A 12,897-nucleotide genomic window follows, 5' to 3' on the forward strand; every position below is an offset into this window, starting at 1 on the left:
GCTCTGTAATAGCTGGTGTTGTGGGTTTTTTTGGCAAGCCTGAGCAGCAAACTCATCAAAGCAAATTCACTGCAGGAAACAAAGCACACAGTGCAAACTGGCCAGTGTGTCTGCATGTAAGTGCCGCTGTCGCCTCTGTTAAGACTCATACAGCATAAACTTTTATATCATAACAGTTCCATAATCATAGCAAGAGTTAGAGGTTATTGCTTCTCTATCAAGCCAAAAGGAAAATTAATCAGTATATGCTGAGGAATTATTATAAAGAATCTCAGCTGTGTGCTACACAATTCAGATACAGGCACATTTCAGAATAAATGTTTAATTTTAATCAAATCTGGATTTTCACTATCACAGACATGGCCTTGACAATATGCATGTATATTTTTTCCACAAATATACACTTTAAGATCTCATCAGGCAAGTAAAAAAACACCAGGATTAACAGAATTTTAAAAGGATTCATGAACAATTAGAATAAAAAAATCTTCTCAAATGTTTCTATATAGTCATTCATTTACTATACCTTACATCCAGAATATGTATACTATATTACAAGAATGATCACATTGTGATATGTCCATATCAGATATGACATGAGAAAAAGACACAATATACAGGGATTAGCCAGTAAAAACTAATCATACAGTTGGTCTGACAGAAACTGGCATGTCATGCTAAATAAAATGGAGGAAAAAATAAGAATGAGGAGACGCTGAGTCATGACTGACTGCAGCAGCATGGAATTCTGGGCAATGCAGTCAAGACCACAAATCATGACGAGGGAGGAGAGGAAAAGGAGGAGGCAAAGTGGCAAACAGCTGTTGTGTGTCTGTGTGTGTGTGTGTGTGTGTGAGCTTGCAGATGCATGCACTGTCAGTTTGAATCTGCGATGGCTGCTCATTTCAGTCATTTCAGTTCCCAAACTGGCTATTCTTTGATCCCTCATTCGAAAAATGTCAAAATGGAAAATCATTTCTGTGAGTCACAGTGGCAGAAATAACTGAATCAAACTTTTTCTCAAATCTGGCAGAGGATCAAAGTTGTAATTCAAAGGACGTTAGAGAGCAGGGGGGAAGCGTGGGAGAGCGAGTGCAAGGATGGAAGAGGGGATCGATGGAGGGAGGGAAGACCAAAAAGAGAGATAATTACTACAGAGCTGGTTGCAGGGGCAGACTTTTTTCACCATCTTCCCTGTGCGGCCGGAAGACAACGATCGAAGGATTGGGAGAGAGTCAGAGTTAAACCCACGCCCACAACACCCGACAACCAAACACAATGCATCCCAGTATGATTATTTGAACCTGAAGCAGTCAATAAACAACACTTTGGGGTTGAGTTGCCCAAAAACATCCCAACACCGAGACCAGGACCTGTCACACAGTGCACTCTGATTAAAAGCCTGGAAAGTTCACTTGGAAGTTGATGTTAAAGGTACAATGTGTAACAACTTAATTTCATGTACCCTTCTGTTTGTCCAATGTGTGAATAGATTGTAATTTAAATGAAAAACTGTAGCCTATAACAGCCTGTGGACTGATTCCAATGGAGATGACTATAAGTTTGCTGGGAAAATCCAAATATGTGATACTTCAACTACTCTACTACTACTAACTCAACTACTCTGCACCAGAAGTGTGCAATGCTAGCTAACATTAGTTTAGGATTAGAGTCAGCAACATTTATTACTAACTTTATCACCTAAAACTATGAAGCAACCAATGCCAGGTTAATGCAGTGTAGCTATATAAGAGCTAGCTGGCTTAAATAGATAAAGTAGTTGGCTAGTTTGCCAGATTATATCATCAGCTAATTTGATATGTAACATAATACTAAATGATGTATTATAACCAATTTTTGTAGTTTAGCCAACATTAGATGATTTAACATTACAAAGCAAAGATGTTAAACTAACAAGTGCTTACTACTAGCCAAGAGTGATGCAGGGCACAGGCGGCCAAGTAGCTAACTATAACGTTAGCTATGCTAATTTTAGCAGGGTAGTTGTAACTTAGCAACACAACATAGATGTTTTGTAAAAGATGATTATTTACAAAAGGCTAGTTAGTTTCATGGAGCGAGTGCTGCAAAAATTAAATTTAGGAACATTAGATTAGACACCAACGTTATTTGAAATATTGTTTTGGCCAATGCCCAGTATGCTTGCACACACCTACAGAGCGGTCATGCGCAAGAAACACAATACTGATTGCAGTTCACTTCAACATAGTACCTTTAAGTATTTATGTGCAGCTTTTTAAATGTATAAATGAAAGGCATGAGGTGTTTATATACGCTGCACTGTGGGAAAGGCTTACCTCAGATGTCAAGTCACAAGGCTGCTATTTTTATACACAACTAAGTAAAGAGGTTTTTCTTTAGACGAGGCCAAGATATGTCTGAGGAAGTGCAGACACCAACTTTAAGTATACTGAAATATAAACATTTTGTAAGGAAAGCTCCTGAGGAGTTGTTGCACACTGCATTTGTGTCTTGCCTGTGTACTGTGGCTTCAAGACGCTGTTGGGTAACCAACCCCTGTGTCTCACATGATTCTGTGTCCTCTCTACAGCTCATCGGGCCACACCAGAACTGGGTCCAAATATGAGTTCAAAGTAGCACGTTTCCAGAGCTCTGAATCGCTGCATCAGCTCTGTTTGGTCAGTGATTTATATAGAATTAAGTGAAACTAAATGTCTTGTTTTGAAGGTCATTGATGAATAATTACATTGATTTAACGCCAATGTTACATCATTTTTCCTTCTAAGCTACCTGTTTGCGAAAAAGAACAAGCTATGAACAATAAGACCCAGGTCTGTCTCTCTCCCCTCCTGGCTGTGCAGTGACAGGGAACAGGTGAGGGAGAGAGGGGGTGAGGAAAGGGAGTGAGAGAAAGGAGTAACAAAGGGAGAGAAAAAGGGGGTTTGAGCTGCAGAGGGTTCAGAAGCATTCATAAACATTTCTTCATCAAGCACAAAACATCGAACCAACACTACATATTATGATTATAATATGATTTGAGAAAAAAATGTCTTAATCACAGAAAAATACAAAGAAATTAAGTTTGATGCACAGTATATGAACAGAACTGTGCTTAAACAAATGAGTCACTGCAATTAATTAAGTTTAATCAAAGTAAATTATATGTAATTATAATCCTATTAAAAACAAAATCACATGGCAGAAATCAAGTCATCAGGTGTCAACTTGTCTTTTCCTGTTAGTCTGCTCGCTTTCACAGAGGCAAAGGTTAGAAATGGATGCAGTCAGGATTTGAAACTAACAAACTGTATTATCTATCTCTAACTTAGTAGGACGAGAGATGAATGCATGTTGAATGCCATGGAGCATTAGTTATATGGCTAAAATGTAAACACAATGAAGCTAGTGGCAAAATCCATGTGCATTTTAGCTGCTGTTTCACTTTCCCAGTGACACTTATCTTGTGTTCATGCAATAATTTAAGGTTATATTGCACAAATTTTGACTTCTTTTTCACATGGGTTTGTTTGATTGCACTGTAAACAAACACTGTCACCGATTAGTTTTTGGACTATAGCATGGATTAGCAGAATTTTAGCTGTCAGCATCTTGTTTATTTGGAAGTTAAGTTCAGCTTGTGCAAGAACTTGCTCGCTATCTTCGTTAGCAAGAGGCCTCCACTATTAATCTTATCTGTTATATTAATTAGGCTAATTTTGGTGAGCAAAGACGTGATAAAGGTGATGTGAAACGACACAACAATGCATTCAGCACAAGTTGATATGTTTCAACTTAAGTAGAAAAAAAAAATTGTGTGACGCAGTGTCTCTGAAAGCCTGTCAGCGTTGAGATTCTCCTGACGGCACAAAGAATCGGAAATGGAGGACAAACTTACTGTTGCCATCTGTGGGAACCTGCAGATCTACGACTCAATATCAAAACTGTATGGAGAGACCGAACAAAAGAGGAGAGGGCTTGGAGAAAAGCGAGCCAGGCCAAAGGACTACATGGTAAGGTATGGAAACACATATTTGTTCCTAGATTCCACCTATCAAGTTGTACTTTACAGTGAATCAGGTTAGCACTAATGTTGTAATGTAACTAATGTAAGGGGGGAAATACTCCATAAACACTCACAAGGTGAAAATAAGTTTGTGGTTTGACTGAATACACCTTTAGAGTGTCTTTTAGTGAATTGAAGGCTGAAAACAAGTGAAACTCCAGTTTCCTGTTACTAATGTAGCAGATAAAAAAGAAAGTTTATGTCAGAGAACATCATAGTTGTGGTTTTGTTTTCTGGGCTGATGAACTCCACATGGCCTCCAGAAAGCTAACAGCTCGTAATGAAAATGGCAGTGCAATTTGTTGACATCCTTTTAAAGTGTTACTTCAGACAGTAAACACGCTGCTGTGGCCTTTCTATCAATTATGACGCTATTACTTCTTTTTGACGATCCCGCTGTTCCCTGCAGCTGAAAGTGCACGAGGCTGGCACAGAATGGAAAGTTAAGAGATGACTTGTTTGTCAAGGATGACTGTATCAAAGGAAAGAAAAAGAGTAAGAGAGAGAGAATTCTGAGAGAAAGATAGAAAGAGTGGAAAATGAAAATTTGAAGATGACTGTCGGAAGCTCTGGGATGTAAGAAAGCCTGTTTCTCATTATGCTAAGTTATTGTGTCCTGCAGCGAGCTCTTATCTCTAAAGGTACCTAAAATGTTATTGACTGACATACACAATAAGGATGTCTTTAATGTTCAAATAATAATGTTTTCTACTCGTGCATGAAAAGCTAATTTCTTTGGAGACAGCAGTTTTCTGCAGGACAGTAGTGATTTTAGAAGCAGAGGGTCTTCCTCCGTCAAAGAAGGAAACCCACAGAAAAGACAGGACGACTGTGACTTGACAGATACACGAGTAAAGAAAATGAGAATTAAAGTAAGTAAAGGACGACGGGTTAAAAGAGAAGAGCAAAGAAATAAAGCGTTACACACAAAGAGCCAAGCAGGGCGTACTCAGAAAGCGCGTCCTCCTGCCGCCAGGCTTGAAGGCCATACGCTCCGAACCCCAGCTGAACTTTACACAGCCTGAAGAGAGGAAGAGGGGAAAGGAGAGAAAAGGAGAGTAGAGAAAGGAAGTGAGAGGAGAAGAGAGCAACAAGGAGACAGAGAAGACAGCAAAATAGAGACAGACAGGACCGAAGGAAGACAGGGATGAGAGGGAAGGAGAGAGACACAGGTGAAGGAATACAGAGAATGTAACAGTCAGTTAGCCATAACACTGCTTTACAGAGAGAGAGACAGAGAAAGACATGTGTTGTTGTGAGGGAGTGAGGACAAACCAACTGCATGCATTTGTGTGTGCAAAGTATTTCTCATGTTGTGGAAGCAACCTGGTCTCACAGAAATCCGTGAAATAGCCACGGATTTCACTTAACTCAAAATCCGTGGAATAGCCACGGAATCGTTCAAATTTCCGTGAAATTGACACGGATTTCGCTACAATGCAAGTTAATGACAGTCATATCCCGTGGCTATTGGTTTGTTCCAAGTCACGTGACTTTCAAGGTTCCGGCAGTCAGAACAAAAAACATGGCGGACAGTTCTCTCATTTTTTGTGAAAAAATTAATATTTTGACTTTGTTTCTGCATAAAAATGGATTTTGATCACATTTCTAGCGAGAAATATATGTTTTATTTTCTAAATATTCACTCAGTGAATGTACATAATCACTTTGTGGTGAAGATCTCGCCAGAAAAATATGACTGTCATTAACTTGCATTGTAGCGAAATCCGTGTCAGGAAACGGAAATTTGAGCGATTCCGTGGCTATTCCACGGATTTTGAGTTAAGCGAAATCCGTGGCTATTTCACGGATTTCTGTGAGATCATGTTGGGGGGAAGTTTGTGAGGCCTGGTGGAGGCTGGGGGGGTTAACAGTGGCGTGCCTACCTGGGGTGGGAGCGCACAGGCTGGGCACAGAGAGCGCCGCCTCGCTGGTGTAGGCCGAACACAGGTTGTTGCTGGAGGGAGAGGGTTTGAGTGGTTGGAGCAGAGTACTGCTGCCCGAATCGGCTAATCCTCCTGGGGCTAACAGAGCCAGCTGGCCGGGGTACATGGTGGGGACGCTCTGGGCGGATAAAGTGCTGCCTGGAGATAGCACAAGGCATAGGCAGGAAAGGACAGGGCAGGAACGACACACCGCAGGGACCAGAGACACACACACACACAAAAACACACACACACACACAAAGATAATGGACAGATAAGACACCCGTCACCCGGGACATTTACAAAGACGCACAACCAAACAGAGAGAGACGGACAGGGAAAGCAGTCAGAAATGTTCAAGCTCTGAGCCTGCACCACCCACATGCACGTGTAACCAAGCAGATAAACACACACACATATGTGCACATGGATGCATAAACACAGAGACAGTGTGACGTTAGGGTAAAAGGTTTCTGACCATCCTGGCTGTAGTGTAGGATTCAAGATTAAAGTGAATGTGTCAGTGTTCAGAGGTGCCGGTTTTAAATGGTCAGTTCAGCCAAATGACAAAAAAAAACAACATAGTTTCTCGCCTTCTTCTGCTGGTATTTTTGGTTTAATTTGCACAGGCTTTGGTGAGGCTAGTGGAATATAATTCCTCTTGCTCACAAAAATTTAAAAAGGGCACTCAAGATCTAGTAAAAGGGAACAATAATCTCCCTTTCACTGAGGGTGCATACCAATACACATACCACCATGCTATTTAGGACGCCAGAACAAAAAAAATTGTGTCCCAGTGCATATTGTGTCAAATGCAGTATGAAAAAAACAGCATGTCCTACTGCATCCAGTCACTTTTGCAGTATGCAAGCCAGCATGCTATTCTGACCCACAATCCTCTGCGCAGCCAAAGACACATCACATTGACTAGTTATTGCTAGAATTAAATACGTTATTGCTAGAATTAAATAAGATTTTATGTTCCTTTGAACTTTGGGTGAACAGACTCTTTAATATCTCTTTAATACAAATGTTTGAACAAGAGCCTACCTGGCTGTAACGGACTCTTGCTGCTGTGCGTGGAGCTGGTTCTGGACGATTTGGAGGATTTGCTTTTGGTAGGTCGTCGTCTCCTGCCAGTCAGGCCTATAACTGGAGGGAGCACTGCAGCTGGAGGAACCTACAGCAAGAACAAAGGATGATTGGCTGCTTCTCGCACACTTTACGTGATGTTGTTTATAGTGTTTTGCACTGATGGAATGAGGATGAGTTACCTTTCCCAGCCTGGTAAAGAGACAGTCTATTTCCTCCTTCTGACGGGAGTGCAGGGCCTGAATCTCTCGCATGTGCCTGGAGACAGAGGGAATAAAAAAATATGAGGAATAAAATATTGACGGGCAAAAGAAAGTAAAGATAATGAGGGTGGAAAGCAAGGAGAGAGGAGGGGGGCCCAGCGTTCTCGGAAGAGCTCAAGATCCCCTTTCAAGAAAAGAGGAAGAAGTAATGAAGGAAAGTGGGTGGTTAACCTCATTTTGAGGGTGAAGAAAGAGGAAGAGAAGAAAACAGAAGCAGAGCACAGAGTACTATTTTTGAGGGCACAGAAATAGAAAGGGGAGAAAAAGAAGATCTAGTTTTCTTCAAAGCAGCTGAACTCCATAAAGACGAGGTGACGCAGAGGTGAAATATGAGTGTTGATTGGACAACAGAAGTTTATTTTCTCTGGGATGTTTGGGAGCAGAGGAAGAGAGAACTTACTTTTCTCTGAGGTTGGTAACTTCCCGTTTGAAGTCCTCATCCTCAAATTCGGAGTCGTTGTCACTGCTGATGTAGGAGTTATTGAAGGAGTTGTTGTTTAGACTCGGCAGCGAGGCTTTGTGACTGGAGTCTGGAGTCAAAATCTGCACGGGGTTGCTGGGTCCATTAGCAGCCTGGGCGGCAGGTGGAGGGGTCTGCCTGGTCTCAAGGCTCTGCTCCTGGGCACGGCTGACTGAGAATCTACCGACACGGGCCTCTGGGTTTGTGGTAACCTGAAATAAAAGAAAAAAATATTGGATGAAGTAATCAATGGATGGGAAGTAGAGAAGTTTTTTAGTTCATACTAGGGATGCGAATGATAAATTGATGATCGATTAATGGTCACTAGGCATTTGGTAAATTTGGATAAAGCTATAGTTTGCAAACTTAAAGTTGCAATAACAATTATAAAACACAAAGAAATAGAGTATTAATTGGAGCAAAACTAGCTTACTGTATCAAACCTTGCAAGCATGAATTACTAGATTTAATTTTATCCAAATCTTATTTAAACAGAAAACACAATTAAATATGCAAGATTCCTGTGAAAAGTAACCTCATGCCTTTTGGGGGCTAAAACATAAAACATTGAACTCCTTGACGTTATCTTTACAGTTTAATCTCAGTGGATTTATTTTTACGATTGACAGGAAGTCCCTTTTTTATCCTTTCAAAACAAAAGCGTCCCATATCAAAACAGGCTTTTGTATAGTACTGAATACATATATTTTATTTTGCCCATGTATGCATGTTTTTATACATACAGTATGTATAATGTATACAGTATGTAGATGCTTGAGTTTGCAGGTTTCTTACAAACGCCCATCCCTAGTTCATACACGTAGCAAGGAAACCCCTCACCCGTTACACTACCAGATCAAAAACAGGAAACAGGAAATACCTGGAAGCGTCCGATGGTCGTGGTGGGCTTAGGAGAGGGGCAGGGTGAGGTCAGGGGGGAGGGATGGTGGGACCCTCCTAGAGTTCGTTGCGGGAGTCCGTCCACAACGTCTCCTCCTTTCCCTCCTCCCACTCTCAGAGGAGACGAGGAGTCCTTGTGCAGTGTGTTCTCCGGGCTGGAGAGACTGGAGGAGGACGAGGAGGAGGAAGACGAGGAGGAGGAGGTGGTGGAGGAAGATTCAGTGCAGGCCGGGGGTTTGACAGGAGGCGCTTCAGCAGCCAGCGAGACCTTAACAGTGAGAAGAGAAAGTGAATGAGGATAACGCAACAGTAAAGAAGATACACTGCATTATTTAGCTGTTAACAAATTTGAATTTAAAAAGAAAAACAGAAAATCAAAAAAATTCAGGCCATGAAGTGTTCACTTCACTAGTCTGTTTAAAACAGACTTTTTCAGCCTGGCATCCAGTCTACAATTATTATAACATCCTTAGACTAATGGGGAAAAAATGCATAGAGATACTAGAGTTTATTTTTTATCTATCAGATAAAATGAATGCACATTAAGGTCCATAACTCATCTTTCCTTCTTTTTTTACTTTCAAATTAACTGACTTAATAACTAAATAACTTGGCACAATGATTTGACACTTTACGTATATGACTGATAAATCAGATTTTACTGCATTAAATGCATTGGTTATATTCTAAATAGTTTACAATACATGCAATGTAGCTGGAACCTCTTTAATCATACAATCACTCAAATGTGATTGAACCATAAACCTAAACTGCTCCTACCAGGGACAGAATGAACAACATATTACAGTATGAAATACACATTTATGGGTTCAGAATTATCCTCATTTCTGTGCAACTTCTGCTCCTCTTCGGCCAGGGGAATTTGTAGGATTTAAGTACACTTGGGGCTTAGTCTGGACCACTGTCAGGGGTCTGGGGGATCATCCACTGGAACTTTTTTTTGTTGAAATAAACAAGCTCAAAATGTATGTTTTTTGGAATGAAGATGGGAGAAAGGGAGGTGGGATTTGGGGAGAATTTTTTTGTCAAATAGGTGGAATTGCTATAGTTGAGGGGTTTTGATAGTTTAAAAAAATAAATAAATAAAATAAATGTACTTATTTTATTTTTTTCAATTCTGTTGCTTGACTTTGTAATTATTATTTATTTATTTATTGCCTCACTGTATTTTTATTTGCTCAATCATATGATTTTGTCATGTTTTGTCTTTCTGATATTTAATTTATCTTGATGTACATTTTAATATTTTATGTTTATCAAGAAAAAAAGGTTTTTGGGTACAGCTGGCTCAATGGGATGTTATTTACATTTGAAGTACACAAACATTCAGTGTTCATTTACTTATTTAGGAAAGGAAAGCCTAGTAAATTGAGTCTCTCCAGTGTGAGAGAAATCTTACCTGAAATCTTCCCAGTTTTATTCCACCTGGAGGAGGACCAGACGACCCAGCTGCTTCCTCCAGAGAGAAGGGAACTGAAAGACAGATGTTACAAATGTTAGACACACAGATACAATGCTGATATAGAGACAAAAATTTAGGTTAATATGTTTAATAATATACATACTTGGTTGTCCCGCTAAAGGTATGCCGCTGTGAGATGCCTGGAGTTAGTAGGAGAGAGAAGAAAGTGGCTTATTACTGAGCAGTGTCTTTCAACAATCAAATCAAATCAAATCAACTTTATTTATATAGCCCTTTAAGACAGCGTTAGCTGATAGAAAGTGTTGTACATGGCAGGACAGACCAACAATAAAAACAATAAAAACAAAGAACAAGCAAAAACAACTAAAACAAAGCGAGTCTCATGCTGGGTAAAACAAAAAACAGTAAATAAAAGTGGGTTTTAGAATTAATCTAAATTTTAAAATTAATCTTAATTTTAAAAAACCACAAAGAACAAATAAAAACAAAAAATAAAACAGAGCAAAGGCTCATGTTGAGTTAAAAGCCAGTGAATAAAAATGGGTTTTAAGATTCCTTTGAAAAGAACAGGAAGTCAGTATAAGTTAACAGAATAATACATAAATGTGTGTGTGTTTACCTGTGTGTGTGTGCTGACAGGAACGGTCTCTGGGCTCAGCGCTCTCCTCAACTGAGCATCCAGGTCCTCCAGAGGCTGCTGGGACTGAAAAAAGGCAGATTCACTTTTTCAGAAACACACAAATATATGCAAAAACACACTGGATCGGCCACTGAAGATGATTAGCAATACAAGCACAGATCAGCCAGAAGCATTGTGTGGTTAGTACAACTGGAGGATAATTTAATGCTATTTTTTTCTGACATTCAGCAGATATGAGTCAGAGCACAGTAAAAGGCATTATCCTTACAGGACCCCTCTCCTGTGCCGACACACACACACACACACACACACACACACACACACACACACACACACACACACACACACACACACACACACACACACACACACACACACACACACACACACACACACACACACACACACACACACACACACACACACACACACACACACACACACACACACACACACACACACACACACACACACACACACACACACACACACACACACACACACAGTTGCAGGTAAGTTGATGTAGACAGAATTCAGTATTTTTATTCTAAGAAGTTAAACTGCAATGAAAATCTAATTTATAGTGAGCTTCAATTGCAGCAGGATTATCTTAATGAAACAGGACATGTCTCGTCCATGAGAGTTACATAAGGGAAGAGAAATGAATGTTGACAGGTCAGATTTTCACTGGTTACATGGAGGCACTGTTCTTAGACGGTAGCATTCACAGACAACAAAACAGTCTGGAAATTAGAGTCAGTTCAGAGTGTTCTCTGCCTGGAGGTACCCTGTCCTCAGCCTGCCACTTCTGCCTCTCTCTGTCCAGTTAGCATGTCTCTCCCCCCATCATCTTTCATTTAAAGTAGGGATCTTTTTGTAGCTTTAATGCATTTATTTGATGTTACATAAATGCGTTCTAGTGTCATTTATTCTGATGTGGTTTCAGCTTTAAGATGTCATTTTCTTTTGAATGGGTTTATGATGGAGATGACGCGTAATGTCTGAGTGAAATGGTACAAGAACTGATGCTCTAGTTCAGGGGTCTGCAACCTTTACAAACAAAAGAGCCATCGTTGGCGTAAAAAAGAGAAAAAATATCGAAATGGAGCCGCAAAACTTATTTTAAGCCTTACAATGAAGATAAAATAACCTACTCAGTCTAAATTAGCATATCAACATTACTAATAGGCCATAATGAGCATTTATCAATATGATTTCGTAAGAAATATCTCAGCAGATTTGGAATCGTTAGCTCGCCTAGCTAGAAAAACTCAAAACTAGACTTGAAGTTGACAAAATTTAGATGTTAAGGTGCTGGGCCCTAGACTTCCATAAGTTTCAAAAGCTCTGATACACATTTTAGTCGACTTTTTCATGCCAATGATGAATAAAAATAAAAATGTGAAGAAAACAGTAATTCATTTCGTATAATTATTTTGTCACAGCCACAGAGAGCCACTGCAGACAGCCTGAAGAGCCACATGTGTAGTTCTAAGTCGATGCCAAACATTATGGTACTTTAGTTTTTTCTACTCTGCTAAATTATACTGGACCTGACACTTTGTTTTCTAGTCTGCTGATAAATGCCGTAAGTCGAAAAAGAAGAAGGCCTATGAGCACGGAAGAACAAAAACGCATTGATGGTGACAAGTGCAGCTGCAGCCATCGACCTGCCTAGAGTTATTGGAAATAAAAACAATATCAGTTCGATTTTTCTCATTCTTTGCATAACAGGCGGATCATCAGGGATTATTAATAAATCCACAAAAATCAGTATGCAAACAGTGCCAGACAATATGAGGAACACCTCCGATTCAGCGATTTAGCACCTCAAAGACAGACATCCAGATTTATTCAAAGACTTCAAGGTGTGTTTCAGTTCATGTTAAAGTTACATTAACAACATATCTAAAGTGTTATCCTCATCCTGAAAATACTTGAAGACTAAATGCAACTTGCTGGTTTTTGTAATCTCCAAATGTTTTTAATAAAGGACTAACCCAGATTTTTTGTTCGAGTATCAAATTTGGTAATCATGGAATCTTAATGGTATTGGTACTGTCTACTAAATTTCTGGTTTTATTACATCCCCAGTCTGAGTTGTTTCTATTTTCAGAGTTTTGTCATA

At 39.8% G+C, this 12,897-nt stretch overlaps 1 protein-coding gene across 1 annotated transcript in view; it reads right to left on the reverse strand.

Annotated features, from left to right (window-relative positions):
- wnk1b (WNK lysine deficient protein kinase 1b) overlaps positions 1–12,897 on the reverse strand; it is a 108,629-nt gene that overhangs the window by 4,156 nt on the left and 91,576 nt on the right. Inside the window, exons 26-35 of the mRNA XM_059326445.1 lie at positions 10,749–10,832; positions 10,272–10,308; positions 10,106–10,179; positions 8,666–8,953; positions 7,726–7,997; positions 7,245–7,320; positions 7,021–7,150; positions 5,932–6,129; positions 4,974–5,066; positions 1,153–1,194 (exon numbers count right to left, since the gene is read on the reverse strand). Coding sequence (XP_059182428.1) covers positions 1,153–1,194; positions 4,974–5,066; positions 5,932–6,129; positions 7,021–7,150; positions 7,245–7,320; positions 7,726–7,997; positions 8,666–8,953; positions 10,106–10,179; positions 10,272–10,308; positions 10,749–10,832 — 1,294 coding nt within the window. The remainder of the gene's footprint in view (positions 1–1,152; positions 1,195–4,973; positions 5,067–5,931; positions 6,130–7,020; positions 7,151–7,244; positions 7,321–7,725; positions 7,998–8,665; positions 8,954–10,105; positions 10,180–10,271; positions 10,309–10,748; positions 10,833–12,897) is intronic.

Source organism: Centropristis striata, chromosome 22 (assembly GCF_030273125.1).
Source record: "Centropristis striata isolate RG_2023a ecotype Rhode Island chromosome 22, C.striata_1.0, whole genome shotgun sequence".
Classification (NCBI taxonomy): domain Eukaryota; kingdom Metazoa; phylum Chordata; class Actinopteri; order Perciformes; family Serranidae; genus Centropristis; species Centropristis striata.